The sequence below is a fragment of the Anastrepha obliqua genome, chromosome 2, assembly GCF_027943255.1.
Source record: "Anastrepha obliqua isolate idAnaObli1 chromosome 2, idAnaObli1_1.0, whole genome shotgun sequence".
NCBI classification, from domain to species: domain Eukaryota; kingdom Metazoa; phylum Arthropoda; class Insecta; order Diptera; family Tephritidae; genus Anastrepha; species Anastrepha obliqua.
Window position 1 is genome coordinate 32,105,616 of NC_072893.1, and position 26,761 is coordinate 32,132,376.

At 39.0% G+C, this 26,761-nt stretch overlaps 1 protein-coding gene across 1 annotated transcript; it reads left to right on the plus strand.

Moving 5' to 3' along the window:
* The first annotated feature begins 979 nt into the window (after positions 1-979).
* On the plus strand, positions 980-10,860 carry LOC129238533 (uncharacterized). The gene is made up of 4 exons (XM_054873589.1): positions 980-1,113; positions 9,997-10,110; positions 10,177-10,425; positions 10,493-10,860. The coding sequence occupies exons 1-4, from the start codon at positions 1,056-1,058 to the stop codon at positions 10,711-10,713; spliced, it is 642 nt and encodes a 213-aa protein (XP_054729564.1). The 5' UTR covers positions 980-1,055; the 3' UTR covers positions 10,714-10,860.
* The last annotated feature ends 15,901 nt before the right edge of the window (positions 10,861-26,761 follow it).

A 26,761-nucleotide genomic window follows, 5' to 3' on the forward strand; every position in this document is an offset into this window, starting at 1 on the left:
CTTATTAATTTCTATAACAACTCAATAATATTGTCCTAAAATAAATAGTTTCGGAGATACAGCCTTTGGAATGTGTGCGCTCCAAGCCACTTTTATTGTTACTCAAAACTTTAAACGCGTTTTTCTCGGAACCGTGTTTTCAAAGTCGGTTGTCAAATGTTCTCGAAAACTACTGAACCGATCTTGATGAAATTTTACACAGGTGTTCGAGATATGATTTACTCGTGCTTGAACGAAGGATTTTGTATTTTTTCAATTACAACTATTTAAAAAAAAAACAAAATGTCAAGGAAATTTGACCGAAATTTTAATTTTTTTGGAAAAATGTCTGCCAAAATTCCAATTTTTACTTTTTTTTCTTTTCTTCGTTCAAGCACGAGTTTATGGTCTTAACTAAAACACTTATTTTTGTTTTTTTCATTTTTGATGATCCTGTTAGGAGTTATGCTGACAACGCGGACGCACCTTTTTTCGAGGGGTTACCGGAAATGACGTCAAAATGGGGGAGTTTTCATTTTTTTTTTTTTAAATTTCAGAACTTATTCTTTAAATATGTATCTATAAGACAGAAAAAAGTTTGAATGAAATAAATAATTTTTTACATAGAATTGAAATTGAATATTGAAAATAGGTCTTTTTTTTACCCGACGAAACCCATGTAACCCCTTAATAATTGAATCATGATGTTTTCCGAGTATTTAAAATGCGACTTTTCGCACATTTTTACGAGTTGCTAATGCGACACCTTTTATCATATAAGTTCTAACGAAATGTTACAACAAACAGCAAGTCGACTGCATTGCAACAACAGAGTTTGACACATACACATGTATGTAGATATGCGCATATACATACATACTTTGTGAGTTATCGCTGTACATAAATTCTTATCATATGCAAAGAGCCGATAAGGTGTTCATGTACAGTTAACAGGTGTGGATAACTACTCCGTTTGCTAAGTGTCAGTTACTAATTTCAGTTAAACGAGTGAGGAAGCTCTAGGCGCAGTACATATCTATTTTTAATTCGAAATCTAATTATAAATTAAATAGAAAATGAAGTTCTACGTGTTGGTATTGGTAGCAGTGGCCTATTTGGTATATGTGCACGCGGGTAAATTAAAACACATTTTTAGCAAAAAAGAAACCACAGTAGATATGTATTTATGTAGTTGTTATAGTAGTGTTCCATTCAGCGGCAAAAATAGTTCTAACAAGTGCAAGTTCTTTTTACACCATAAACTGGCTATTTCTTACATTAAATTTGTCGTAAATAATTTAAAATTGGTCTGAATAATCAAAATTGGTCTTGCATAATTAAAAGAATTGTATTATTTTAAAAGTAAAAACAGAGTTTCGTAAATTTAAAATGGCACAATAACTAAAAGCCTCCAAAAAAGTTGCTGCTTGCTAAGTAGTATTACAATCCGGTGATGCAATGCTGCTAATCTTATCTTGTGATTTCATGTTCAATTTGTCCGCGGAAAGCTCAATAAGTCAATAATTCATACATTTATTTGTACATAAGTATGTATGTAGTGCATGCTTACCCATGTGTATATAACGGTGCCTCGGTAGAAAGAGAGCATGGCGTAAGCCTTACACAAAGTTTACTTAGCTCAAGAGCCTTTGGGGCACACTAATAGGGTGCGGCCGCCTTGGCCTAGTGTAATTGATAATTATGCAATGCGAAAAACATAAACTCGCATTGCGAACATGAGAATACAAATAATACAGAAGGGGGTTTTCTAATAAAGGCAGGCAAGGGCAAAACTCCGAGGTCATTTTTGTTACGAAAATATTCCCATAAAATCATCTTTCCTTATAAAACTGAACAGCCATCCCCCGCGAAGCAAACGCTTTTTGATATCTGAGCGATTCCATGTCTGGCACTCCTCAAATAGCACTAAAGCGCCGTTTTCATACCATTATGAGACCTCCAACAGGAAGATATCTACAGCCACCCAGAGCTGTTGATTTAATGGAGATTTAAGTTGGCGCACTGCCCCAGGCTGTCGAAGAAAGGAGCACCCAGTGACCCAGTTAATCGTCTAGCTGTCAAACCCGGACATTTACAGAGAAAATGCTCAACAGTCTCCTTCTCTGAAAGGTCGCACAGCTTCTGCAATAGGGGTTAAATGGTAAACCTAGCTTTTCCGAGTGTGTGCCGATTGTCTAATGACCAGTACACACAGCTACGAGTTTGGAAATAAAAAGGCGAGGAATCCAAAGGACTTTCTGAGTCCTTCGTATATTGAACTGGGGCCATAGGGTTTTCGAAATATCACATGAAAAAATGGACCTCCATATTTTCTGCGCTTTACTGAGAAATAATTTGTGCAGTTCCTCTTTAACAACAGTCAGGGGGATGCTGATGATCGAGTAGGAAGTATCTGAGACCAATTCAGTCCCCTTCCTGGCAAGTTCATCAGGAATTTCATTTCCCTCTATGTTCCTATGTCTTGGAACCCAGATTAGAGAAATGTTTCCTGCACATCCAATAGATTTGATCTCCTCCTTAGAGGAGTTTACTAGTTTCGTTATGCACCATGGCGTCGTCAGAACCTTGACCGCGGCTTGACTATCGGAGAAAATGTTAATATCTCCCTCGCTCCCGTGTTAGCTAAGCATTTTCAAGCCTGAAGTTTAAAACACTCTGTGACTGTTTTTGATGAGTGTGCTTTGGATTCTTTTCGCTTTTATAGCTTCTTGGATATCTGAGTAAATAAAGACTTCATTTGTGGACAATACTCTCATTTTTATCGCTGTAAGTCCCTCTTTTATAGCCGTAACTTCCGCTTGAAACACACTGCAATGATCAGATAGGCGAAATGATTGGTTGAACCCAAGTTGAACAGAGTAAACCTCTCCAACTACATTGTTATCTAGTTTCATTAATAATAAGTCCGTTCTTCCATTTCGTCCTCTTTCGAAGGAAACGCCGTGATGAAGGATTTATTTAAGTTAATGTCCTTGGTCTTATTGTAAGGGTAGATCGGTAGAATCTGCCCTGCATACAATTGTGAAAGACATTGAGGAGACTCTTTTTCAGAAGGAGTTTGCGATGGGGGTCCTCCTCGACATTGATTGCCGTCCTCCCGGAGGCAATTACTAAGTCTCTGGGTAAACTGGGAACCGACCTTAAAAGATTTATCTATAGAATGCTTAGCGACAGAATAGTCGCGGCAGAGTGGAAAGGGGCACTCCCCAAAATGGTGTTCTCTGGGTTTTTGTTGTGAATGACTTGCTGGAGGAGCTGGTGAGAGGGGGGCTGCAGAGTAAGTGCCTACGCTGATGACGTGGCACTAATTGTTATAGGAAAATTTGTGGATACGCTGTTCTATTTGATGCAGGAATATCTGAACGTAGTTGTTAGATGGGCAACGGATTACGGCCTGTCGATGAATCTTCTCAAGACGGAGCCCATCCTATTTACGAGGAAATATAAGATACTCGGAGCTCAACTTTCCTCATTAGGGGGCGCACCGCTTATGCTTTCTGACAAGGTGAAGTACCCAGGTATTATACTTGACAGTAAGCTTACATGGAAGCCCAATAATGAGGAAAGAGTGAGGAAGGCAACAATCGCAAGGGCGCAATTGGCAAAAGATGGGGCCTTCACCTGGAGTTGTTTTTTGGCTATATAATATCATTGAAAAGCTAATCTTGTTATATGGTCGAACTCTCTAGAGAGGAAATTCGATGATGAATAAGCTGGAGAGAGTTCAGAGGTCGGCACTCAATGGAATCAGTGGGGCGCTTCGAATGACTCCTACTCTGGCGCTCAACGCAAAGTTAAATGTTGTACATGTAAACATCGCAGGGGCAGAATTGCCGCTGCACGTACCGCAATCAGACTGAGGGGCTCGGACTATAGGCTCAACCTCACTTATGGGCACTCAAGCATCCTTACAAGCTTTGTGTTCATCTCCATGTCAACGGATCAATGTATACTATCGCTTAGTCCAACCGGAACTTTCTCCACTCATATTCCATCAAGAGAAGAGTGGACGGGGGGCTACATTTGGGGACAGAGCCTGCTGAACTTGTTCCCGGTTGGATCGAAGTTGGAAGGAAAGGTTGGCGGAGGAGTTTTTTTGTAAGGAGCTCCCCATCAGTCTAAAATTCAGGTTACCGGACCACTGCAGTGTGTTCCAGGCAGAGGTAGCCGCAATCAAGGAGGCAGCTGATTGGCTGCTCACAGGCCTACTAACAGTCAAGAAAGGAAATATTTACTCCGACAGCCAAGTGGCAATAAGGACCCTCGGGTCAGTGACGGTGCATTTGAAACTGATCAAGGAATGTCTGGCCTCACTTTCGACTGCGTCCGAATTCCTTGACATAAGCCTCATCGGGGTTCCTGGTCACAGCGACAATGCGGGAAACTGTGAGGCAGATGAGCTAGCCAGACAAGGGACATGTGAGATGATTTCCCCGCGAAGGGAGAGAATTGGGATCCGTCTGACTACTTGCGGTCTGCTTCTGGAAATATGGGCTTCGCGCTAACTCAGCGATCGCTGGGCAAGTACACAGACTTGTAAGGTCGCGAAATTCTTTGGGTTTGGGTCGCGTGTGGATTAGGGGAGTTCGAGGGATCTTCTGAGGATGACAAAATCTCAGCTTTCAAACTTTTGCGCCGGATGTATGGAGGATGAGATGAAATCATCTCAGTACTTTCTCCTTAGCTGACCTGGCGAAGTTAAGATTTAGGCATCTTGGCTCTTATTTATTTGCTACGCCTGCTGATATTGCTGGCGTTGACATTAAAAATCTGATGAATTTCATCACCAGCACAAAGCGGTGGAGCAAACACAGCACAGTCATCGTTCGTAGTCCACACACTCTAAACCCATCCGCCTAACCATCTCACCACCACCTCTCCCCGCCCTCTCCCTTCATCCCATCGGTTTTGCCTTTCACCTTACCTCTTTCACAATGGTATCACAAAGGACGAGTCCGTTTATCTTTGTCCAAGTGTGCCCATTCCTTGGGTAACCCCAACCTAACCTAACCTAACCTTGGTCTTACAGCAATCCGTTCTACTGTTCCAGGAATACAGGAGAATTTTTCTAAAATTGGCGAGGGCCCTCTGTGGTTCGTTCTGAGTAAATCGATTTCTCTTAATCTGAGAGTAGATTTGGCAGCTGTTTGCTTGAAGGTGTACTTTGCCCCTATAGAAATCGACCTAAAATTTTAGATAGTTTTCTATAAACGAAATCAAATACGATTTTTTTATCGGTATACAGTTCTTTTCCTTGTATGCAAACGTATGCAGGTATGTACATATGTGTTTATATATAGTATACGCTCAATAAAGTTTGTAGCTGGCTAATTTAATCAGCAAATCAAGATAACGATACATAGCGTTATCTTTTTCAAGGGAAAATAGCCGAGTGCGAAATATTTATTTAAAATTAGCTAATAAAGTTTCTGTCAGATAAAACGGCATTAAATTGACAAATGATTGCATTACTAATGCATTTACAAACGAATATGAATATATGAAAAACATTGCCTGACAGAACGTGGATAGCTGAAATTATCTGTGAAACCGAAATTGAATGCGTGCCAGTACTGTGGAAAAGTTCGGTTTGCGGCAAATGCAAAAATTTGTTTATACATTACTTACGGTGTTAATCTACGAATGGATGCGGGTGGATTAACATGAAGACACAAGTCACAAATTTGCGGAGAAGCCCTGTTGTTATTATTTATTCATTTACTCAGAGATGTAAGATAAAAATGTTTAGCGTTTTTTTTTTTCGAGAAATCTAATGTGATAACGTTTCTGGGCCCTTTTTACCTTTATGTGTCAACTGACATTTACGACACATTAAAAATTACTAAAATGCTTACGCGGGTAACTAAAAAAAATTTTGAAACAAAGTTATGGTAAATTTTAGTGTAGAAAAATAATTATGATTCATCATCAATTGTGAAATTAAGGCTTTTTGTTGTGCAAAAAATGTCATTTAAAGTGTTGCCCATTATTTTTTTCATCTTACATTTGGATTCCGTGCATTTTTTCCTCTCTTCATCCATCGGAAGAACCAATGTCAGCATTATACGTTGTGTGTAAAGCTGCATTTAGTGGTGTCGCAACCATAGCGCTATAGCCGTAACCATACCCATAACCGCAACATTAAAGCATGTGTCGTTTAGTCATGCCATAACCATAAATAGCTGACATTTGCACTTTGCAAACGAACCTATTGTGACGGGCCTATAAGCATGGGGGATTCACGATAACTATAAACTCGATAAGTTAAGTTATCTATCCTAATCGCCGAACACGCAAAGCACTTGTCTTATTTATGCCTATCACAAACAAACTAAACACGTTATAGGTATTGCTTAAACTGTGAACATATCTGTATGTATGGGATTTAGCAATACAAGGCAACGGCCGTGACTGGGTTTAACATGGCAAACTCCAGGGATCTATCCTTGTCACTTGCTTTATCCAAGTCGACACACAGCCCCCTGGATTGGATCCTGTCTTTTCCTTGGCCGTCCTGGATAGCTGCTGAGCACCCGCCGGGCAGTGAACGAATGTGTGAGACGAATGCCCCCCCAACCAGTGAAGACCGCAATAGCCTCGGATAATGAACCCCTCAACGTTGACGACCATCGCAAACGAAAACCGGACTACGATTTACGGATATGCACCTGGAATGTCTGAACCCTAAATAGGGAAGGTGCCTCTATCCAGTTGGCGGAAGCCCTCGAAAAAATTAAGGCTGATATCACCGCCATCCAGGAGATAAGATGGACAGGACAAGGCTGTTCTAAGCAAGCAGGCTGCGATATCTACTACAGCTGCCATGCGGACCGGCGCGAATTAGGATGCGGACTTGTTGTAAGCGGGAGGCTTCGGTCCCACGTCTCTAGGTTCACACCTGTGAGCGATAGGCTAGCTACAATTCGTATCAAGGCACGGTTCTTTAACATAAGCCTGACTTGCGCGCACGCCCCAACGGATGAAAAGGACGATGCCATCAAAGACAATTTCTATGCGAGACTCGAGCAAGTATATGGCCGCTGCCCAACCCACGACGTGAAGATCGTACTCGGGGACTTCAACGCAAAGGTTGGGCGAGAATCTGTCTTCGATCCCACTGTCGGTCAGTTCAGCCTGCACGAGACCTTATCGAACAATGGTCTAAGGCTGATCGACTTCGCTGCGGCGCGAAACATGGTAGTAAGTAGCACCAGATTCCAACACCTCAACATCCATAAGACCACCTGGCTGTCCCCTGATCAAAGAACGCGCAAACAAATTGATCACGTTGTGATCAACGGAAGGCATGCTTCATGTGTGCAGGATGTGCGAACGTTCCGTGGAGTGAACATCGACTCTGACCACTATCTTGTCGTAGACAAGATACGCATGCGGTTATGCAATGCGAAGAACGTGCGCCCCACTACGCAACGAAAGCCAGACGTCGCTAAGCTGCTATCACAAGGGACTGCCGAAACTTATTCCGCTCACTTCTCGGAGTTGCTCCTCCACGGCGTTCTTTGCATTTCACTGATCCAAGTTAGCCGCGTAGGGCAGTTAGCGAGCAGAGAAGCGGCGAATATTTTGGAACAATATAATGACCACAACAGGAGTATTTATTTTGTAACAGTCACACTACAATTTTCATCAAAATGAACTGTGCCGGTAATCCCGATTAACGCCGCCGTCAGTTTAGGCTAACTAATGAAACATAATATTTTCAGTTTGGGGATGCTTTCAATGCTTGGATGTCTAGAACTTTGTGAGAATTTATTTCAAGGGTATACAGATAGAGAGATACCGATAGAGACTTGGAAGAATAAATAAGAATTGGAAACCATATAAACGAAGAATCCTATTTATTTGAATAGTACAAGGTGGCGCAAAATTAATTATCCCAACGGAAGAGTTATAATTTATGCAAACGGCACTTTGCTCTTACACTTCTGAAGTAGACAGCTGCAGTATACAAAAAGACGAGCAGTGGACGATCGCCTAAAGATCAAAACAAAGATTTCTATCACTTAAGGAATGTCCAGCAGCGCCAAAAATGCGCTAAAAGTGCTAAACAATAGAAATAAACACAAAAAATGTTATACATTGTTTATTAGTACTTAAGCTTTATAAAAAAAAATATTTTAATTTTTCTTTACAAAAATTAGTATATAAAAATCACGTGACCCAAAGTACAATAAAAAAAGTTGCTCCACTTTCTGCATCATTTCTTCTTGAAATGTTGATGGATCTGTAAAAAAATAAAAAAATTCTTGTAAAATAAATTTGTAGGATTTTTGGATTTTTCAAAAATATTAAAAACTGTATGAGTTATCATGCAGACCATGCCGAAAAAACTAGTTTCGAGAAAAACGAGTATGTCGGTATGAAAACATTGAATAACTTTGAAAAAAAAAAACAAATTTATATAAGTGAGGCATTTTTATTTGGTTTGGTTATTTATAATTTATTGAAACTATTTTGTGAATGCAATATTAATTAAGTGGACACCTTTATTAGCAATCACAAACTGCGATCTTTTTTCTGCGTTTCTCATCACCTTGTCAAGCATTTCGGCTTTTGTAGCGTCGATATCGGCACGAATGTTTGCCTTAAGCTGGTCAATAGTTTGCGACTTGTTGGCGTAAGCCTTACTTTTCAGATAAACTCACAAAAAGAATTCCGGTGGGGTTAAGTCAGGTTATATGGGGGGCCAGTCGATGTCACCTCTTTTTGACACTAGAAGTCCCGGGAATTCAATAGTTGCATTCGCAGTGTGGCATGGCGCACCGTCTTGTTAAAACCAGTAACCGTCTAAACGTTTCTCACGCATTTGCGGGCAGACATAATGAGCCAACATCCATCCATATCGGTTTCCATCAACCGTTTCGTTTTCTCGGTAAAAATATGGCCCAATGATGGTTTTGGCGCAAATGCCGACTCAAACAGTTACTTTCCGGTCATATAATGGCGATTCATGGATTTCGTGTGGGTTCTCAGTTCCCCAAATGCGGAAATTTTGTTTATTCACGCTGCCAGAGAGGTTATAATGTGCCTCGTCAGTCATTGAAATTTGCTTCCAAAAATTGGGTTCGGTGTCAACCATACGAGCGACTATTTGGCCATATTCCAAGCGACGTGAATGGTCTGTCGGCAATATTCTTTATGTCAATTGCACTTTATACGGAAACAAATTTAAATCATCCTTTAAAATGCCCCGCATTGTGGTTTCACTGACGCCAAAATGCTGAGCGCAACGATGATACGACACTGTTGGCTCCTGCGCAACGCTCTCCCTCACTGCTTCAACAATTTCATTGGAATGTCTTGGTCGTTGATGAACGGCATGTTGACGATATCCTACTGTCCCGTGCTCCAAAAAATTCGACACCAAACGACGAATAGTATTGTCAGACTTTTTGGGATATGCGCGTTGAGTTAGAACAATAGAACGACTATTTTCGATGCATAGCGTCACTATTTCAGCGCGTTGTTTCGATGTAAAGCGATCAACGGTTGAAATTGCACTGAATCGAAAACATGTATGTTGAAGTCGATCGGTTGGTAAATGACAAAGTTATTCAGCGTTTACATATCGACATAAAAGATGGCGCACCCGCGCGAACCGCTCTCTACCTAGTTAGTGGGCTGAAGCTATAATATTGAGAATTTCCGCATGAAAATTTCACGGTATATTCCTAAGATACTCTCTCCTTTTCCTTTACGTTATACCTATCTTTGTTTTCTCTCGCGGAACGAAAATGCCCAAAACGTTGCATGGCCTTGAAATTTTACTCTCCATTCTCGCTCGTCCATCGACGCCTAAGAAGTTTCACTTAAAAAAAAAAAGATTTTTTAAAAATTCTGGACTTATGTAAGCCTAATATCTCCTTTTTATTTAGTAAATAAATTATTCAACAACAACAATTTGTAAATGTGACAAACACATTTTTCCAAAACCTGTGCGCATTCATAAAAATTTTCTCCCATCTTTACTTTCAGATGCCTGTGTGCAATGTAACTCCGCCAGTGATCCGAAATGCGCTACCGAGCCAGAAAACTATCTGGCCAAATCGTGCAGTGTTAATACATCCGTGTGCTATACCCGAGTGCTTAGTAAGTTGTAAAAAAAAGATGGTATTTTTACTGGGTTTTTGCATAATCTTTTACTCTATTCTCTAGATGGCAATACGATTCGTGGTTGTGCTTCTGAATTGGACAACGCCACAGCTGCTGCTTGCCACAATGAATTGGACTGTCTGATTTGCACCTTTTCCGAAGGATGTAATCGTCGCATCTTCCCCTTGAGTCGTGCCCAGTGCCTGCAATGTTCGGACAACTCCACGGCCGAATGCGCCAAAAATGTCTATGCCAAACCCGCTGTATGCCCAATTTACAAGCTCGGCGACAAATGTTTTATTAGAAATGATGGTACGCTACGACAATTTATAGGTATATTTTATCATCACTATTTTATGCCACTCTCTCTTCCTTGCAGGCAAAAACAAAACCGAGTCTTTCCAACGCGGTTGTCTATCCTCCGCTCAGGCTAAGAAGCTCTGCGTAAATGAGTCGAATTGTTTCACTTGTGAAGGTGTCGGTTGCAATTTTCTCGCTGCAAATAGTGAACAGGTTCCGCTGGCTCGTGATGGCGCGGCATTTGCTGGCTTTTCCATTGCACTGCTCTGCGCTGCTTTGGCCACGCTGCGCTTGGCTTAAGTTTTAAACAAACATAACAAAACTATTTGAATATTTTCTTTTTTACTTTAATATGTTTGTAATAAGTGCGAGCCATATGACGATTGTTGGCCGAAACGGCCAATATTAAAAGTCTTTGTATCAAATAAATGTTGGACAAAAAACAAAAAATAAAAGAAAATTTTAAATTCACTTTCTACAGGAAATTGTGGCAAATGGCTATTTGCTGTGGAATTACAAAATAAAACAAGCTGCATCTGCATATGTGCGTTGAAGCACACATACATATGTACATATGTGTGCACATGAAAATTACTTTTAATTTTATGAAGTGTGATCAAAACGATCTCGCCACGCAAAATGCTTGCCTCAAATGGTTGACTTTTTCCCTTCATTTTTCATTTTTCGCCTACTTCCTGGGAATATAATGCTCGGCATTTTACAGCTCCATCAACATTTGTAATTTCATAGGGCATCATCATGTGCATAAGTAGTGCATAAGTGAAAGAGATTCTTTTTTTTACTTATGCACTTGTGTGTGTGTGTCAAAGTATTAGGGTGATCAAATTTTCGATCCTTTCAAAAGTCCGCTTCGGGGTGCTCAAAGAGTTTGTACTCGTATTCGCCAAACAATATATAAAACATGATTCTAATAAGGAAATTAAAACGAAGATAAGGGCAGTCTTTACTCATTCATTGAACGAAAATTTTATCAACTTACATAGAACAGAAAGGAGGTCTGCTTTTAGACCTTAAAATCTTTTGTGCCCTTTAATCAACTTGCATTTCCATTGGTTCCATAGCAGTTTTAAAAAAAGGGTTTTCGGACCCTACGACAAAAAATTAGTTAAAATCATTGATGCAGTCTCGATTAAGTTGAGTTAAGTTCTTATGTGTTTTATTTTAAAAAGATAATTATATACCTATGAAATGAGACTTTCAGCTATTAGTCCATAGATGTCGCTAGGAGTATTTTTAAACCTTCCCAAATGTCTTGTTTTCTTCGTCTGTCATCTGTCAGCAATATTCAGTTCATTGTTTGTTACGTTCCATACAACAATGCATTTTTGTCGCTCTTAAAAATGTCGAATTTCGTGCCTTCAAACTACGATTTGCGGACATTGTTGATTTTCTGTTATCAATTGAAGAAAAATGCTTCTCAAGCTCATCAAATGCTTATAGAAGCTTATGGTGGACATGCCCGAAGTGGAACACAGTGCTTCAGGTGGTTTGAAAAATTCCGAAGTGGCGATTTTAGCGTGGAGAACGTGGACCGTGGCCGGCCACCGAAAAAGTTTGAGGACGCCGAATTGCAAGTATTGTTGGATGAAGATGATGGTCAAACACAAGAAATGATATCAGAGCAGTTGGGAGTGACCCAAAAAACCATTTCCAAACGTTTGAAAGACATGGGCATGATTTTAAAGGTCGAAAGATGGGTGCCGCAATGCACCGCCACATCGAACAAGAGCGACCCGGGAATTGGTGAAGACGTACGATTGGGAACCGTGGGTGCATGCGGCTTACTCACCAGACTTGGCGCCTTCCGATTATCATTTGTTTGCATCGATGGGCCACGCACTTTCCGAACAGCGCTTCAATTCTCCCGAAGAAGCCAAAAAATGGCTCGTTGATTGGTTTGCGGCCAAAGACGGTAAATTTTTTTGGCGCGGCATCCACAAATTGCCTGAGAGATGGGAAAAATGTGTCGCTAGCAATGGCTATTATTTTGAAAATTAAATTTGTAACCATTTTTGGGTAATAAACGTTGAAAATTGAAAAAAAGTCTCACTTCATAGGTATATACCTGGCTGAAAAAGAAGAACACATATTTTTTTCTTTTTTCAAAATTGGCTTTATTCATCATTGGCTAATTTCCATTAAGAACAAAACAATCATTCCAGCGCCGCTCTAACATTTCAATACTACTTTTGTAGAACGATTTAACTTTTGCCTCAAAATAGGTCCCAATTTCAGCGATACCTCTTCATTCGTGCGAAATTTCTTACAGGTGAAAATTTTTTTAGGTCAGCGAACAGCCAGCTGGGAGCCAAATCTAGCGAATACGGTGGATGTGGGAGCAATTCGTAATCCAATTCATGCAGTTTTGCCATTGTTTTGATTGACTTGTGGCACTTGGCGTGTTATTTGCCATATGCGGACGTTTCATTGCAATTTTGGCCTTCAAATGCTCCAATATCGATTTATAATACTCACTGTTGATAGTATTTCCCTTCTCAAGACAGTCGATGAATATTACACCACGCACATCCCAAAATACCCAGGCCATAACCTTTCCAGTCGATTGTTGTGTTTTCGAGCGCTTTGGACGAGGTTCACCAGTTGCAGTCCATTAAGATGACGATTGTTCTGATTCTGGAGTGATGGATCCTTCTTTCATGCATTGTCACATATCGACGCGAAAACTCCGGTTGATTACATTTAAACATGGCCGAAAACTGCTCAGAATCATCAACACGTTCTTGTTTTTGGACAACAGTGAGCAAAGGTGGAGCCCACTTTGAGCAGAGATTTCTCATAGTCAAACGCCCATACAATATAAAGCCAACACGTTCGTTTAATATCTTTATCAGCAAACTCACGCAGCTTCACTTTTCGATCATTCAAAACGATTTTGTGGATGTCTTTCATGTTTTCTCGTGTTACTGCCTCATTTGGACGTCCACTGAAGTCGTTGGACGACGTTGCGAAGTCAGAAAACTATTGTTGTATTGTTGCTTTTGATGGAGCGAAGTTCCCATAACATTTTTCAAGCCATTGCTTCGCTGTAAACGAAATTGGGCAGATGCCTATAACGTGTTGGGTGTTTTCAACGACACCCAGGCTACAAACTGTACAGGCGGTGGAAAGTACATTCGCATTTAAAAAATTAAGCTAATAGCATAGGCAGAAAAATTATCACTGAAATATTTAACACCTCTAAGTGCTAAGTTAGCATACAAATCGGGAGAATCTGATTTCACAGCAGAGTCCAGAAAAGCCGAAAGTTTTTTATTCTTATGATTGTCTGAAAAAGAAGGTATGAACACCGACAAGTTCTCAGAAGTCAAAGCATTAAGGCGTTATATACCTTGTGGTCCGGTGAAATTAGCGAAAGTTGGGTTTTTTTTTAAGATATGTAGCAATAATTTTACTGTATAAAAGTTTTTATTATTGGATATTACAATGTTTAAAGAAAAAAAAGGCTTTGTTTGTGTAAAAATATTTAAAAATGGCGGAGTTATGGCGTTTTCCCCCAAGACCCTTTTTTTGGAAGAGGCTTGCGGTGGACGCGATTCAAGTCCACCAAGTCAACTGAAATCAAAAAATCGAAAAGATTTCATTAGTATAGGGTTATATCTTCTTAGTGAACGATCAATATATTAAATATTTTGATTTTTGTGAAAATAGGAACATGTTTTTAAAAAACTCCACTTCTACAGTCCTAAAATTGGCATTAAAAAATTCATATCTGCAAAATAAAAATTTATACATAAAAAGTTGATCGTTCACTAAGAGGCGACATCAATTACGAACAATTAAAAAAAAAAATTATAAAATTCGGTTGAATACTTTTTTTGCAATCGCGTCCACCGCAAAAGCATTTTTGGAAAAACACGTTTTTGAGATAATCGCGTTTAAAGTTTCAAGCGCCGCATGAGGCCGTACGCTCAGGACGTGACGACGCACAATTTAAAACGCTGTAACTTTCGATCTATTGCTCAGATCTCTATGAAATTTTTGGAAAATGTTCTCAAGGGATTGTACTTTACGATAAAGAAATAAAATTTATTTTGATTTTTTTGAAAAACACAAGGTATATAACCCCTTAAGACGTTCCATATTTAATATTAGCGAGATATCTTTGAACTTTTTACTAAACGAGCACCGAGGCGTACAGTCTCCTCAGCAAGAATGCGCAAAAGCCTATGATTTGGCAGAATAAAACACCACAAGACAAAGTACGTAACATAGTTCCCGACTATTTAAAAAATTAATTGAGTGATAATTTGAAACTATATTTAGATTATATTAGCAATAAACCAAAGGCCAATGAACTTGAAATCTGGTTAAACTAATTCAATGTTTTAATCGAAGGAGGTTTCGAGGCATAAACAGTTCTAACCCACCCTGGGGAAGAATAAACCATTACATCGAAGATTGTTTTGAGGTATATGAAAATTAATGCGCTCTAAGAATAGTATTTAGAATATATTCGATTTAAGATCAGCAGTATTCGGGTTTTAATCGTTGGTCCTGTTCACTCATCGAAGATTTCGTGAAAGTCGGCTAAAAGACTTGACTGATCCAGAAAATTTTAATGCCTGACAAAATCGCCACATAATTTGCAGATAAAGAATTTAGCAACTCAGAATTTAGCTACAACAAGTTCAATACAAATTATGGTTAGTGGAGAAATAGTTAAAAAGTAAAAAAAAAAAAAATTAATTGGCCGTTACACCCTCTTTGGGTGTTTCACCTCCTATTTGTGGTGTGCGTCTTGATGTTGTTCCACAAATGGAGGGACGTATAGTTTCCAGCCGACTCCGATTGGCAGATATTTTTTTTTATGAGGAGCTTTTTCATGGCAGAAATACACTCGGAGGTTTGCCATTGCCTGCCGAGAGGCGACCGCTATTAGAAAAAACTTTTTCTTCATTTTAGTTTTTCACTGAGCTTCGAACCTACGTTCTCTCCGAATTCCGAATGTTAGTCACGCACCAACCCATTCGACTCCAGCGGCCGCCCATAATAATCAGCCCAATCATACAATCCGTCGTAGAAAACCTTCGAATACGAATGTCTACTACGAATACGAAAAAATTGTAATCGTGGGTTCCATGTGAATACGAAAAAGTGCTGCCAAACTCAAATGTTAAATTTTGATATTTCGACAACAGCTCACTTCAATGTAAAGAAGACAATTTGGCAAATAATCTTTAAGTTTTTTGTCAAGTCAGCTGAATTTTCATATTAAAATGTATTCGTTGACATGCGCGGTTGTGTTAATGAAGGAGGAGAGTGAGAAAAGCAAACGGAGTCTCAGAATTGAGCAAAAGATATTGAGAGATTCAAGCAACCTTCTCGATATGGACGAACCAATGTAAGTGCTTGTCTTTTTGTTGAATAAAAAGTTAACTTAATAACGGTTTAAAACAGGGTTATCAAAAATTACCTATTAAATAAAGCTGCATTTACATAGGTTTTGAGTTTCATTGAAGACAGCGCAAGCTTAGCGAAATCGTTCAACTCTCTGACTATCCTCTGTTTTACGGTTTCTTGTGGAGAGAGGCTATCAGCACGGAGTTGGCAAAGATTTGAACGTGCCAATGGGGCAGTCGACATTTAGCTATGTACCAAAAGACGTATTGGCGTCGCTAAAACTCGATTGTGTCCTCAGTGGGTGAATCTCGACATGAGTGCCAATGAAAAACGGCAAATAAAAATGGAATTCTATCAAAAAGAAGATTTCCTGGCATCATTTTATGTGTGGATAGGAAGCACATACAAATTATTACACCACTAAAGAAAAGCTCCTCTACACTAACCGGAAGGCTTTTTATTTCTCGCTCCAAATTTTTTCCGTTAGTCTAACGTCGTCTTAGAAAAACTGTACGAAACTCTAAGATTTGACGTTACGAGTGTACTCAGTGAATGCTACTCTACGAATTTCGAATGTACGTTCGGAGCTATTCGAATTGTATGATTACAATTTCTTAGTTTCTACGAAAAACAGTCTACGATGAGTTGCCTGATAGGGCTAAATAATGATAGTAAGTATTCAAAACATTTTTATATATTGTATCTATCCCAAGTAGTGATTCTCAACAGTGTCTTCCTTTTCTACAAGAAAATGTTTCAGAATAAAATATCGAGCGAGCTGGGCAGTGTTGCTGAGAGTTCATGAATATCAATAAAACGCCGTGGTGAGAAATTAGAAATTTCTCTAATTTTTTGCCTATAAAGTTCAATATATTATACTCAAGATTTGAAGTCTCCTGGCAACACTGAACAAAGAAATCGTTGAATGGATTAAGGAACCACAAGCGAGTTTTAATTTTTCGAACAAAAACGTTTACAGCGCCAAAACTCATTTCCAAATTGACGGCTTCATTAATAATGCCAAACTCGCATATCTAAAATTTCCATTCATTTATTTAATACGCACTTTAAGGTAAAACATTATGGAGAAATATAAAAATTCCGTCTTGCAAAAACAAGCCGATCACCCTATTAGGCACTTCCATATGCATAGCAGCACCGGAAGGGCGCCTTTACGTGCGCTACATAAATGTGTCAACACTTTTGCGTTGCTCCCACTTTATTGAACTTTTATTGGAGTTTATGTGAGTTGTGAAAAATATTTATGCACTAAATGCACTTAAATTTCGGAAAATCGCAAATAATTTTTTGTACTACCGCTACGAAGGCTGTCCAAGCGGGGGTGTAGGAGACTCACACCGTTTTGGTTATATCAAATGCTTGGAAAATTATAATAAAATACGTTTACATTGTATTCATTTACTAAGTTATGGTCCCCTAAGTGTAAACAAATATACATACATACATACATATTGTATCGTGCAGCGTTCCATTTGAGGAAAACAATCAATTGTTTCTCCTTGTACGTAGAATATTGGAAGCAACGTAACGAAAGTTTACTAAAGGGTATTTTATATGCTAAATATTCCGTATGGCGTGGACGATGACAACATCCGATGAAGCGACGCTTGGAATGTTTGAGAGAAAGATTCTGCGTAATATTTTTGGACCTTTGCACGTTGGTAGTGGCGAATATCGCAGGATATCGATATCACGATGAACGATTGAATATCGATTGAACGATGAGCTGTATGAGCTTTACGACGATATAGACATAGCGCAGCGAATAAAGATCCAGCGGCAACATTGGCTGGGTCATGTCGTCCGAATGGATACAAACGCTTCGGCACTGAAAGTATTCGATGCGGTACCAGCTGGTGGTAGCAGAGGAAGAGGAAGGCCTCCTCTGCGTTGAAAGGAAGAAGAACTTGGCTTCGCTTTGTTAAACTCGGCGAAAATCCCCATGCATATACGAATAATGCTGCTGAAGTGGCAGATATAAATCCGGGTTGTTCCGGTTACGTAGAATCGACTGTCGTGGGAACGTACGTACACAAGCAATTCGTCTTTGGCTTCGCTTCCACTCCGTCTGCAATCTAGCACTGTGTGAACAGTATACCGATAACCTACCTAAAGAATGCTAAAAGTTTCTTGGTAGACGAAGTCCTAAAGCTTGATCTCACAAAAAGAAACCCTTATTTGTATCGCCTTTTATAAAGGTTGTCAAAAAAGTCTTGCGGTATTTTTATTGAATTTTCAATTGTTCATAAAATTGGTTATAATAATGCGATTTAAGTCAAATATGCGCCGTTTTGTTCGATGACGAGTTCCCAACGAGATGCCAACTTTATAATGCCCCTCTTATAGAAGCTAGCTTCCCTATTGTCAAAAAACTCGGAGAGGCAATTTTCACAGGACTCTCTTGTGGACAACTTCCGACTACCAAGCTCGTTCGCCATGGACAGAAATAGGTGGTAATTACTTGGTGCGAGATCCGGACTATACGGTGGATGCAAAAGAACCTCCCATCCGAGCTCCCGGAGCTTCTGACGCGTCACCAAAGATGTGTGTGGCCTGGCGTTGTCCTGATGGAAGACAATTCGGCCTCTGTTGATCAAAGATGGCCTCTTCTGCATGAGTGCTGCATTCAAGCGGTCCAGTTGTTGGCAGTACAGGTCCGAATTGAGCGTTTGGCCATAGGGGAGCAGCTCATAGTGGATGATTCCCTGCCAGTCCCACCAAACACACAGAAGAACCTTCCTGGCCGTCAATCCAGGCTTGGCCACCGTCTGGGCAGCTTCACCGCTTTTCGACCACGACCGTTTGCGCTTCACGTTGTCGTAAGTGACCCACTTTTCATCACCAGTCACCATCCGCTTCAAAAACGGGCCGATTTTGTTGCGATTCAGAAGCGATTCGCATGCATCCATACGGGCAAAAATGTTTTTTTGCGTCAAGTCGTGTGGCACCCATACATCGAGCTTCTTTTTGAATCCAAGCTTCTTCAAATGGTTTATAACGGTTTGATTACTCATGCCCAGCTCTTGGACGATGCTACGGCTGCTACTATGCCGGTCTCTTTCGATCAATTCAGCTATTTTATCGCAATTTTCGGCGACAGGCCTTCCGGGCCGTGGCGCATCTTCGATCACCTCTGCACCAGAACGAAAACGTTGAAACCATTGTTGTGCGGTGGAAATGGAAACTGTATCGGGTCCTTAAACTGCACAAATTTTATTGGCAGCATGAGATGCATTTTTGCCTTTATCGTAGTAGTACTGTAAAATATGCCGTATTTTCTCTTTATTTTGCTCCATGTTTGCAACGCTATAACTCACGAACGACTAAAAGCAAACAACAATTAATCAAACACGTGTTAGCACGTGAAAAGAGCTTTCCAAAAAGCTCTAGCGTGAACCGATGCGACGAATACAACTAGAACTACGCGCTTGCAAAAACAAGCTTGCGGAAATACCGCAAGACTTTTTTGACAACCTTTATATACTCATTTATATATAAGTATAACTAAAATATTTGTATGTACGAGTGTGTACTAGAAAAATAATATTTGCAAGTGCTTAAGATAATTTTTGAAATATTTTCAACTGCTAAAATTCAGTAAATATTTTTCGTATTATACTGCTTAGTGCTGCTTTAAATTGGCAAATATATTTATTAATCGTAATTCAGAACCTACACACGATATTAAAATTAGCCAAAACACTTATATCTTTAATAAGTGTTTTAATAAAATTTCAGGCGCGTCCGAATGACTCGCCTACTCACATGGACGAAAATATTTAAATACAGGGTGAGTTTTACCTTCCAGGTCTCATGATCTCTTGCTTGATACCAATTTTGGTTTGGAAGTCATATATAAAGGGAGGTCCATATGGTGTTTTTTTAATTAAAAGAAAATTACCAAAAATTAATTTTTTTTTTTTGGAATGTTATTAGTTTATTTGAAAGAACAAAGAACATACATGCAGTTCAGTTCACCTGATTAGGAATAAAATGGTTATTAAAGCAACTATTTATATTTGAAGATGAAGCCCAAAATAAACTAGACTGGCGCCATAAAAATATTTTCGATGGCATCATCTTTTCAATGAGTTAGTGCGTTGGCAGTTCCATTCCTAGCTGACTTCCAGTGAAAGCTTTGTGACATTCGGTTCAGTGGAAGCGAAGTTATTACGTCTAAAGTGTCAGTATCTTTGTGTCATCGGTACCAAAATGAGTTTCGAACAAAGAGCTAATATCAAGTTTTGTTTTAAAATATGTAAAACGTTTACCGAAACATTTGAATTTATGAAAAATGTTTATGGCGATGATTGTCTATCTCGTGCCAGAGTTCATGAGTGGTTTACACGTTTCAGATATGGTTGTGAGGAAGTAAATGACAATGAACATACGGGCCGCCCAAAATCAGTAATCACCGAAAACTCCATCGAAATTGTTAATAAATTTTTCAAAAATGAAACGAAATCATGCCTCAAATTCATGGACTTGGAATTGAATATCTCCAAAATATTGATTTATATTGTAGCATTTTAACTGATCATTTGGGCTTACGAAGGGTCTGTGCACGTTATGTCCCGCACAAGTTAAGTGAGGACCAAAAATTGCTCAGAATTCAACATTCGAAAGAACTCATTTACATCATTGTACCTGGTGGTGAAACGTCCTGTTTCCAACATGAACCTGAAACTAGGCGTCAAAGTGCCGAATGGAAGCCCCAGACGAGCCACCAACTATAAAATCATGTTTGGAGAAGTCAAAAATTAAGTCGATGCTCATTTGTTTTTGCGATTCCAAGGGAATTGCCCACCGTATTCGCCTAATATGGCCGCCTGTGACTTCTACCTATTCGAAAAATTACATTTGGCTTGTACTCACATGCTGAAGGACATTCCGATCAATGACCTGAAACAATCTTTTGAAAAGCTTTTAGATCGTGCAAAATAGTGTACCGAGGCCAGACTGTAGCGAGCGGACTATTTTGAATAAATAAACTCGAAATTATCAGAACAAAGTTCCTGTCGTTTTTATTTTAGCTCTGTCTTGTTGATTTTGGACTTCACCTTGTAGTAACACATCAGCTTCTGATAATGCGAATGAAGACTGTACTTTGCTCGAAAATAAACATGCAGCAAAATATAATATAATTCTGTCTAACGGTATTTTGCATCAGTAAAACTTCAGCAGCTGCATTACTGTGTTAGATTTATTGGTTCACTTGAATAGCGGCACTAATCATATAAGAAAAAATGATAAGAAATATAGGACATTTTTTTTTTTTCATTTAATATTTAGAGCTTAATAGCTTGTGCTGTCACCTTTTTTATAAATTACTTCGTAAATGCTCCAGATAGCCTAATAAAATTTCAGACCAGGCCGTTTTAAGGGGTTATACGCAGTTATGACTTTCAAAAAAATCGATTTTTTTATTACATTTTTGTAATGTACATATATTCAAAAGTATACGCTCGAAATTTGAAGTAGATCTAAGCAATACTTTCGGAGTTATACCTAAATATGTAGAGATGCCTCGGCACGTTTTAAGGTAGGTATTGAAACTTTAAACGTGTTTTTTTCAAAACGGCATTTTTCAAGTCGGTGTACACGATATCTCGAAAACGGCTTGTTTGATCAGTCAACCGTTTTAACTCAATCTTTAAAGATACATTTTCTAGTAATTAATCGTTCCTTTTGTAAATCTGATACTTATTTTCCATTTTATAATCAATTTACGGCCAAATTTTAACGTAAAAATCGAAATCATTTCTTTTAAAAGCTGCCATTTTGTGAAAATTCACTATTTTGATTAGCCGAACGATTAATTACTAGATAATCTAATATATTAACAAAAGTTGTTTGGTTTTTTGATTTCAGATAATCCAAACCTGAGTTACGATGTACACCGTAAATCGTCTTTTTTTAAAGGAGGTTCCAGAAATCGCCTGCAGCGCGCTCTATAATCAACATTTTCATAAATAAAAAATTTTGTTACGTTCTTGAAGGATGCTTTTATAACCGAAAAAAATTTTCAAATTAAAATATTCTGAAGTTTCTTCAGGATAAATCCTTGACAACCCGTCTTTTATTTGCTTCATAACTGCGTATAACCCCTTAATGATTCGAATTAAAGCATTTTTATTTTCAAATAGTTGCCCATCTCCATAAATCTTACGCGCAAGCTATCTCCATAGATTTTCAATAACGTTCAGATCTAGGGAATATGGTGGCCACGCTAAAGCTTCAACGTTTTGGGACGCAATCCAAGTTTTGACCACACTTGAAGTGTGTACAGGTGCATTATTCTGTTGAAACATACAATTTATGGGTCCAAATGTTTCACGAATATCGGGAAAAATGGATTCCAACAGAGCTTTATAGCTGTTTCTCGTCATTTTTTACTCTACAATTTTCAACTCGAACGCGCCGTAGTTTTCCTGATAATAAACTTAGGGCCACTTAACTGGGCAGCGGTACAGCTAGGTTACTTGAAGGACCATTTTTTACAACTGCTGCGTAAAGTAGGCGTGACCCTTTCAAGTTTTCTACAGCGAGTTTGGGCTGCTTAATCGCAGATGGGCGCTCTCCAAACGTTTTCATCGAGCCTGGCGTCAAGATAAATGTGATATATTATTGATAAAGTATTCTGGAGGTTGCTTTGAAGCCGTGGGCAGACAAATATTTCGGTGGTAGACCATGGATGTTTTAACAGGACTCGGCACCATCTCACACAGCTCGAGTGAACCAAGAATGACTAAAAAACAACGTTTCGAACTTCATAACGTCCACACAAAGGCTTTCAAATTCACGAGACGCGAATCCAATGGATTATTCTCTTTGGGTCATTTTGGAGAATAAGGCCCGAACTAAAAGATTCACCAATCTCGAGGCACTGAAAAAAGCCTCTGTTCACGTGTGGGCCAAAATACCTCAAAGTCACATTCGGGCAGCTTGCGATTCGTTTCTGGACCATTATGTCCAGGAGCCCACATCACGGTAACAAAGTTTCTTGATGCTAGGGTGTTGAGGATTTGAAAACATTCCCAGACCAACCTTGATTGGAATGAGAAGCCATCTAGCGATTTTAGAGCTGCTTGACTGTCAGAGAGAATGTTTGTATTGGCACCGCGCGTGCCTCTCCGTAGACATTCTCTGGCACATAGCTCTAAGGCGTGGACCTCCGCCTGGAATATGGAAGTGGTTTTTCGCATTGCAATTACTTTTTTGAAATGTGGTCCAACAATTCGCGCACGGCACTACCGTTTTCCATTTTGGACCCATCAGTAAACCACACCTGTGCGCCCTATTTTAAAGATATTTCATTGTTTCACTTTGAATTTCTTGGAGAATTCTAGTTTCCTTTCCCTCTTGTCGTGCACTGTTGGGCACGAAGAGTTCAGGATTGAACCCAGAATTCTTACATATCCTGAAAGATTGCCTTCTTTGAGATGGAATAGATTATGAAGCCTTAGAGCTGCACTGACTGCCGACCCTTTGGCTACAAGATAGAGTGGAATGAGTTCAGTGACCATTCCTAAAGCCGCCGTGGGGCAGGACCTCATTGCTCTCGTAACGTTCGTATGCCTTGTTAAGTGTTAGGTGGTGATGCATAGGTGATCATTGGCCATGCCATCATCTTTAGCCGCAGACCCCATGTTTTACCGTAGAGCCTTTGGCATATGTGTATGGCACTCAAGGCTTTATTTGTGATGTACGATAAGTGATTTTTCCAGGTCAAGGTTTTATCAAGGATTACTCCTAGGTATTTCATGTCCCCAGATAGAGTTAAGTCGACGTCCCCTAGTTTAACACGTTGAGTGCCATGTGAGTCCAGGTTGGTCTCACAGTGCGAAGAGACTTTCAGGCCTCGTGGTGACACTTGGTCTCGCGGTATAATGTGTGAGATTTCGGTTTGTGCTGATGCAGCTGCTTCATAGAGGCTATTAGTAGTAGTGTATTCACGCCATACTAGAGCCATTGCATTGTTTATGCTGCTTGGCCTATGGGTATGAGACCAATGTGGCATCATATGGCCTATTCAAAAATTCAAATATTCTATAATATTGTATTATTTAAAAAAAAAGTCGTGGCCGGACGAACCCCATTTTTTTGTTGTATGGTGGCACTCAACGTGTTAAGGGTCCCTAGACTTAATTTCCTTTTTCGGGTGAATGGTACCTCACCTGTTTTGTTCGGATTTAACGAAAGTCCTTTATCCCGACACCAGTTTTGCGTAATGTCGAGAGCAAATTGCATGCGATCAGTTATGGTTGAGTCAATCAGTTATTTTATTTAAAAGTTATTTAATAATAAACCTGGGACATGAAACGCACCCTATACTGCATATTAACCAGTAAAATACAAAATTTACTCTTTGCTGTAAATAAAACTTAATGATGCTTTGCTCTTAATAACAACTAAATGGTTGCAAATTATAGATAGTAACAACAACAAGGCAAGATTGAAGTAGCCGCAATAAATTTCTGTCCAATTCAAAACAGACACAATGGCGAAAACAAAGCAACTAAAACTGCTTACATACACACATACATATGCACCTATGGTATGTACATATATTTTTGTTAATTTAAAGTATTTTTGTGTATCCTAAAAATGGAGGCAGTTGTTGTAGGTTCATAATATTTGTTAATTTAATTTGTGTTGCTTTACAGGTAAACCACACAATAGGAGTGGCGTTCCAGGGTCTGGTGCATTTACCAGATACAAACTTTAAGATAGAGTACAGACAATCAGACGAAGCAATCACAAAACTCGCATTATTTTGTCAATGACAAAAGCCAGAACACTACTCTGCTGCTTTATTCACTGCGCTTCCAAAGAGCACCAATTTGTGCTAGAGGAAATGTTGGAGAATTGCCTTGTAAATGGGTATACAAATCTCGGAAATAAGAATAAGAACAGTGAGTAATCAATATGTATATGTATTTGTAGTTGCTTGCACTAAATTTTGGCATCAAACAAAAACGCGCCGCAACAAAATGAACGACTGATAACTTGAATTTAAAAAAAAACTCAAACAAAACAGAAACAAAAATACGGTAAAAATTCAACTATCGCTTGACTGGCTATGCTGCGCCTCGTTGCTCATGCGATCGCCTGACTTGCGTTGTTGTTGTTGGCGCAGGTACACCATTTTATAATGCAAACACCCGCAGTGAGTAAAGAGGCTATTTGTTTTCTCGCCAGGGCAGCCAATGTTTACGGAGCGTAACAAAAAAAAAAAAAAAATTAGCTAAAGAACAAAAGTTGCAGTCGAAGAGTCGCGGGGCTGTGCGGCATATTGAGGAACTCCTAATGGCTATTTCACTTTCTTCAGATACGATCATGCAAATGGTATTTCAATGGCTGCAATTAGATTCGGATTTAGTATCTGAACTATGGGGTAATTAGATTTTATGGCAAAATACTGCCGTAATCTAAATAGAATAATTCTAAAGTTTGCCATAACAGTAGCCGTATGCAGGGCCATGTGCACTTTTACGGTACATTATTGAGCACCTCTTAAGGCAGCACACAAAATTGTGACGAATAGTAGCGCATCAACATACAAATTTCGTTTGCTTCTTAAAGCAAGTGGGCGGAGTAGCATTTGAGAGCAGTTAGAAAGTCTGATTAGCCGTGAGAGAGTCAATGCACTTGCGCTCAAGGAGCTGCAGTGTAATTTACAGTGAGTACGCAATATATACTCGTATGTATGAACCAAAAAATTTTGTACAAGATTGATTTTATTCGTAATTGTTTTATTTTTTATTGCGTAATGCTGGAAAAATATTTATTAAGATTTTATTTACTAGTATTCATTTCGAGCAAGAAGTTAAGAATATACTTATTTTATTTTAGATTGGAAAAATTAGTATATATATGTATATGTATAGGATATACCATATAAACATATTATATAAATGGAACTTACACTCTTTTTGAGTGTTTGGTCGACCTTCTCTTCCGTTTTGTGGCGGGCGTCTTGATGTTGTTCCACAAATGCAGATATCTACAGTTTAAAGCCTTCGGAGTCGGCTCACATATTTTTTAAGCTGCCCTTTTCCATGGCAGAAATATATTCGAAGGTTTGCCATTGCCTGCCGAAGGGCAGGGAAAATTTTCTCTTTGATTACTTCCATTGTTAACTGCCTGTAACTCACAATTGAATGGAACAAACGAAAAACAGCAAAATAATTATTTTAGTGTGAAAAGTCACCTTGGCAACCAGCATAAACTTTAAATTGTTTGATCGCTGCTTTACGAGATATCGATCACTACAGCATTCTATCGAGAAAATAATGGATTTTTTTGTCCAAACTAATATATAAAGTATATACAGTGATTCACAGCTTATTTGATGCAGCCAAAAAAATTATTAAAATATCAAATATGTTTTATGGTATTCCCATTACAGAAAAAATCTTTTATAATATTTGTTTTTTTTTTTTAATAGCATGTTTTATTTAATAACAAAAAATATTTCTTCATAAGAAAAATATGGCAAACTAAAACAATTCAGTTACAGTTTTGAGGTCATAGCTTAAATGGCGAACTAAATTAAAAGTATTCAAAAACATCAACATAAACTGACCACAAATTCTCACTAACGTTGCGATCTGGACTCTGTGCAGGTGTCTGTACTACATGTGGGCCGTTCCAGATAAGCCAAGTTTTGACAATACCAGACGTATGCTTGGGATCGTTGTCTTCTTGGTAGAACCTAAACGAATCCCTAATGCCCATTTTATGCGCACTTTTTACTAAATTATCTTTGAGCAGATCCAGATACATCTCTTTATTCATGTTTCCTTCGATAAATGTTAAATTTCCGACGCCTGAAAAGGACATGAAACCCCATACCAAATTCAAATTCATGGTTGAAGCGCGGTGTTTGGTTTTCTCTGAACGCAGGACTTCCAATCAGGCTTCCAGAGCGAAATGTTTTTGT

Bases quoted from the DNA above. Each gene is read 5' to 3' on its own strand.
- LOC129238533 (XM_054873589.1), top strand. From the start codon at position 1,056: ATGAAGTTCTACGTGTTGGTATTGGTAGCAGTGGCCTATTTGGTATAT. The intron at 1,114-9,996 runs GTAAATTAAAAC...CTTTACTTTCAG, and splicing joins TTTGGTATATGTGCACGCGG to ATGCCTGTGTGCAATGTAAC. The intron at 10,111-10,176 runs GTAAGTTGTAAA...TCTATTCTCTAG, and splicing joins GTGCTATACCCGAGTGCTTA to ATGGCAATACGATTCGTGGT.